This window comes from Otolemur garnettii, unplaced genomic scaffold, assembly GCF_000181295.1.
Source record: "Otolemur garnettii isolate 467f Iridium unplaced genomic scaffold, OtoGar3 scaffold00068, whole genome shotgun sequence".
Classification (NCBI taxonomy): Eukaryota; Metazoa; Chordata; class Mammalia; order Primates; family Galagidae; genus Otolemur; species Otolemur garnettii.
In genome coordinates, this window is record NW_003852463.1 from 1818225 (window position 1) to 1823980 (window position 5756).

Consider the following 5756-nt stretch of genomic DNA (forward strand, 5'->3'; position numbering starts at 1 on the left):
CTCAAAAAAAAAAAAAAAAAAAAAAAAGTAGAAAATCTAGCTGGGGAAAGTAGCATTTGCCTGTAGTTACATCTACTTTGGAGGCTAAAGCAAGAGGACCATTTGAGACCAAGAATTTGAGGTTGCTATGACCTATGATGCCATGCCACTCTAGCCTGGGCAACAGAGTGAGACTCCATCAAAAAAGAAAAGAAGAAGCAAAAGAGGAAAGAAGGGGGAAAGAAGGAAGGAAAGAAGGAAAGGGGGAAGGGAGGGAGGGAAGTAGGGAAAGAAAGGTGAAAGGAAGAAAGGAAAGAACGAAGAGAAGGAGGGAGGGAGGGAGGGAGAGAAAGAGAGAAAGGAAGGAAGGAAAGAAAGAAATAAACTGAGAAGTCAGTGAGTGTGACTCCTCTTAACTCTCCTCTTGGCCCCTGAAGGGACCCTCATATGCTCCTTCACAGTGAGGGACTCTGAGGCCAGGGAAGGGAAGTGCCTGGGATGGGATGCAGAGTGAATAGCTCGGAGCAGCACCTTTGGGCTTCCGATTCTCCTTCAGGTCTTGAACCTGGTTTTTATTTATGTATGTATTGGAGGCAGCTTCTTGCTCTACCACCCCAGGATAGAGTGCAGTGGCATCATGTAGCTCTCTGCAATCTCAAACTTTGGCCTCAGCCTCCTGAGTAGCTGGGACTACAGGTGCCCACCATGATGCCCGACTAATTTTTCTTTTTCTTTTCTTTCTTTTTTTTTTTTTTAGTAGAGCTGGGGTCTTGCTCTTCCTCAGGTTGATCTCAAACTCCCACCTCAGGCTCCCAGAGTGTTAGGAGTACAGGTGTGAGCCACTGCACCTGGCAGAGAATCTGGTTTAACTTTCCTCAGTTTGCATTCAAGGGATAAATTAGAGACGATAATTTCAAAGCCAACAAGTTCTCACTGGCTCAGTGGACCTTAAAAAAAGCACATCTGAAGAGGGGCAGGAAGGAAGGGTACTTTATGGAGGGGAATAGCATGAGGAAGTTCTCTGTGCCCAGCTGGGAGGTTTATAGGATCTGGGCCAGCCTGCCTGGGCTGGGACCATGGCTCCAAGTATGAGCTGTGTGACCTTTGGCAAGCTACTTAACCTCTCTGGGCCTCAGTTACCTCATCTGTATAATGGAGATACTTCAGAGAGATTCCGGAACAAATGAGGGTTTTGTGTAGTGCATGGCATAGAGTAAGTTCTTTGAAAATAATTTTTAATCCTGACAGCCCAGCGCTGTCAGGTTCATTGACCAGCAGGGATTCACAAGGCACATTATTAACTCCTTTGTCTTAGCCCTTTGTTTAAGGACCAAATACATCATTTGGGGTTTTTAAATGGCATTTATTGGCAGGCAGGAGCTATCCTAGGATGGCTAGGATGTCAGAGCCAGGGCCAGGGCTCTGCCCCACCAACCCTTCCCTAACTTGGGGAAAGTAAGGAGAGTAAAGATGGAAGCCAACTTCGGCTCTGAGGAACAGGGGGAGATGGGGAGGAGGATGCCCAGGGGGATGCAGGCTCCTGGCTGGCCCAGCAACAGCTGACCTTCACCATCTCATCCGCAGTGAATACAACTGTGTTCAATGCTTCAGCCCTGCTGGCACCCAGCACCAACGCTTCTCTGGTGAGTCCTTTCCCCTTCAGTCAGACGTTCAAGTGTTTTTGTTTGTGGAAGGAGTGAGAAAAGAGTTGGGAAACTGAAATCAACTTATGGCCACCAAGACTTACAGAGGCCAGTCCCAGCTACCCATCAGGGTCACCTGCAGAGTGACTTTCTGTCACCTTTGTAAATGCACAGTATACTGTAAACACCCCATGTGAAAGCATGCCTCATCTGTTAGATCCTTGTGTATAAATATGATACACAAAGGAAGGGGAGGTGGAGATGTCAAATGGTTTCATTTAGGGCTGTAAGGAAGCCCTAAATAAGCATAAATAGAGCTTCCCATTAGCTTTCTTCCCTTTCTAGGACTCCAAATTCCCACCTGAGAATGCCACTTCCCAGCCCCAGAAGGTTTATTAGTCCTCCCCCACTCAAGAATCTGATCTATCCTTTGCACACCTTAGTCCCTGGGGTCCCCAGATCTGGTCTGCCCTTCCTGATAATGATGACTGTGGCCTTCAGGAAAATGATGTCCTAGCCTAAGTGGCTTAATAATGGGAAGTTCAAATCCAGCTCAAGAGTAGCATTTGGTTGGCCTTGGGGGAGATTTGTGAGTATTTAGCATCTCTGAGGTTGCTTCTTACGTTACCTCCACATAGGCAAGTAACCCGTCATACATCCCAGTTGGCAATTTAACCTAAAATTTTTGCCAGACGTGGTGGCTCATGCCTGTAATCCTAGCACTCTGGGAGGCTGAGGCTGGTGGATTGCCTGAGTTCATGGGTTTGAGACCAGCCTGAGTAAGAGCGAGACCCCCGTCTCTAAAAATAGCCGGGCATTGTAGCAGGCACCTATAGTCCCAGCTAGTTGGGAGGCTGAGGCAAGAGAATGGCTTAAGCCCAAGGGTTTGAGGTTGCTGTGAGCTGTGACGCCCTGGCACTCTACTGAGGGTGACAAAATGAGACTCTGTCTCAAAAATATATAAATAATAAAATTTTTCAAATATCAGATTCTGAAGGAGAAAAACTAAATCAGCCAGAGCCTATTTCAGAATTCCTATTACATGCAAGGTGCTGTGTATACTGAGGACTAAAAAGGCAAGTAGGAAACCCATATGGCTCCATCCTCATACTTGCCTTTCATTTGCCTGTGGCGAGGACCCTGGAAAGTCATGGAACAGCACAAGCAGAGCACAACATGCATCTAATAAAGGCCAAACGTGTGCATCAACCTTCAAGGCAGAAAGAGACAAGCTGGAGAGGCCAGGGAAAGCCTGCAGAAAAAGTGGAATCCCAGCCACTCTTCAAGGCTAGGAAAAAATTTGTTTCTGCAGAGAAAAGCACATTCCAGGCCAAGAGAACAGCATAGGCAGAGGGCAGAGAAGCACAAAACTGTGCAGAGGACGGAGGGAGGCCCAGACAGGAGTGAAGGTGGGGACTGAACAAGGACATGACAAGAGACAAGCTAGGAAAGAGGTGGGGGGCCAGGCCAGAGAGGGCAGCAGAGGAATGCTGCCCTGCAGGGGGCAAATTGCTCTAGTGATTGAGGGGCACAGGAGATGGGGCCCCAGAAGACAAAACAGCTCTATGCAGGACACTCACACACCATGAAGAATGGTTTCTGGCCTCCTGACTTCTTGTATCTATTGCTGCATAACAAACCACCCTTAAACATAGTGGATTAAGGCAGCAGCAAGTATATTGCTCATAATTCTGTAGGTTGGCTGGCTGTTCTGCTCATGTCACCTGGACTCATTGCTGTGGCTGTATTCAGCCGGCAGGTCTGCTGGGGCCTGGGCTCAGATGAAGCAGCGGTGGTGGCTCGACCTGCCTCTTCACATGGTTTTTTCCATTCTGAGATTTCTCTCAGGTTTCCAAATAAATAAGCACAGAAACTGCAGGCCTGTTGAAGCTGAGTCCCTAGAACCTGCTTACTGTCACTTCCTCCCCTCCCTATTGGTCTAAGCCAATCAAAGGCCAGTCTAGATTCATGAGGTGGAAAAGTAGACTTCACCTTTAAGGGAGAGTTGTCCGTATCACCCTGTAAGGGAACATGGACACTGGAAGGCGCCATTCACTGGAGACCATTATTATAACAAACTACCACTCTGTTCTCAGTGCAAACATTCACTAGAACCAGTTGCAAGCATCTCATTCCATAGCTGTTCCTGATCATGTGCACATTAATTTTTTTTTTTTTTTGACAGAGCCTCAGGCTATCCTCCTGGGTAGAGTGCCATGGCATCACAGCTCACAGCAACCTCCAACTCCTGGGCTCAAGCAAGTCTCCTGCCTCAGCCTGCCAAGTAGCTGGGACTACAGGCACCCACCACAACGCCCGGACATTTTTTGGTTGCAGCCATCATTGTTGTTTGGCGGGCCCGGGCTGGGGATTCGAACCCGCCACCTTAGGTGTATGTGGCTGGCGCCTTAGCCGCTTGAGCCACAGGCGCCGAGCCCACATTAATTTTTTTAATGTACAGGGCATCCCAAAAGTCACCATGCATAGGGAAAATAAAAAATTACAGCTAAATGTACCTTTATTTACAAAATATTCATTGCAAAATTTTACAGAATATTTTCTATCTGGCCGGGCACGGTGGCTCATGCCTGTAATCCTAGCACTCTGGGAGGCTGAAGTGGGTGGATTGCTTGAGCTCAGGAGTTCCAGATCAGCCTGAGCAAGAGTGAGACCCTTGTCTCTACTAAAAATAGAGAAAAAACTAGCTAGGCATGGTGGCTGAGCCTGTAGTCCCAGCTACTTGGGAAGCTGAGGCAGGAGAAAAACTTGAATCCAAGAGTTTGAGGTTACTATGAGCTACGATGACACCCAGGCACTCTACCCAGGGCTATGGAGTGAGAATCTGTCTCAAACTATATATATATTCCCCCACACACACACATGTTGGCCATCTCATTCTATACACACAAGAAGTCTTCTCTCCCACTCGTGGTGAACATGTTCCAAGAGATCTGTTGTTACACCCTTAGATCAATAGGGAGGGGAGCAAGTGACAGTAAGCAGGTTCTGGGAACTCAGCCTCAACAGGCCTGCAGCTTCTGTGCTTATTCCCTTGGAAACCTGAGAGAAATCTCAGGATGGAAAAAACCATGTGAAGAGGCAGGTTGAGCTTCATTTTCCTTATGTAGGAAGACTTTGGAACATCCTGTATATCAAAAGTTATTCTCCTTTCTTCCAACTTTCATTAGTCTTAAGAATATGTATGTATGTATGTATTTATGTATGTATATACATAATTTCTATACAAAATTTCATTATTGTGCATGCCCTGGACTTTAGGCAATTGGGACAGTAAGGAGGAAAGTGGCAGAAATGACCCAAGAGGGGACGGACAAGGGAGTGAGCCCCAATATGTGGAAGGGTGTGACAGAGGAGACAAAGGGAGAGAAGAGATGGGAGACACTGCGGAAAGGAGGCACCAGTGGGCCTGTGGTTAACTGGTAGGAGCCAGAGCTGCTGCTTGGGCATCCTCCCTGCAGTCTGCTCCTTGCTGGCAGAGCAACACATCCTAGAATACAATGAAGAAACATGTGTCACCCCCTTATCTGCCTAGGGAACCACCAGCTTGTCATTCCTCTACCCAGCCTACCCATAGAAACATCACTCTGTTGCTGAGGGCACTGTCATGGACAGGAGGGCTACAGAGAGTGTGGGATGCCTGGGGACCACAGGGGGAAGGACACAGCTGACCCAGTGGGAAAGCCCTGACTCTCTTTCTCTCCTCTGCTTGGTCTCCAAGTACAACCCCCTCAACCTCACAGCCCTGGACTGGTCCCTGCTGAGCAAGAAGGAGTGTCTGAGCTACGGAGGGCGCCTGCTCGGGAATTCCTGCCAGTACATCCCAGACCTGGCGCTCATGTCCTTCATCCTTTTCTTTGGGACATACTCCATGACCCTGACGCTAAAGAAGTTCAAATTCAGCCGCTATTTTCCTACCAAGGTAAGCTCACTTGCAGTTCGGTGGGGACATATGGTGATCACTGTTGAGGAAGGCCTTGCTGAGTCTCCCACTGACAGGGTAGGCTCCCCGCAGGCACTGACCTGCTGGGAGGTCAAGTTAAGTCAGAAAGAACTGGGTTCCCTTCTTGGCCAGACCCCTCGACAATGCTTGGTATTTTTTTTTTTTTTTTTTTT

General features: G+C 48.0%; 1 protein-coding gene across 3 annotated transcripts in view; it reads left to right on the forward strand.

The window, feature by feature from the left end:
- Positions 1–5756, forward strand: part of SLC4A5 (solute carrier family 4 member 5) — a 102153-nt gene that overhangs the window by 75921 nt on the left and 20476 nt on the right. For all 3 annotated transcript variants that reach the window (XM_012807421.1, XM_003793385.1, XM_003793386.1), the window contains 2 exons: positions 1564–1622; positions 5362–5562. In XM_012807421.1, the coding sequence (XP_012662875.1) occupies positions 1564–1622; positions 5362–5562 (260 nt within the window). The remainder of the gene's footprint in view (positions 1–1563; positions 1623–5361; positions 5563–5756) is intronic.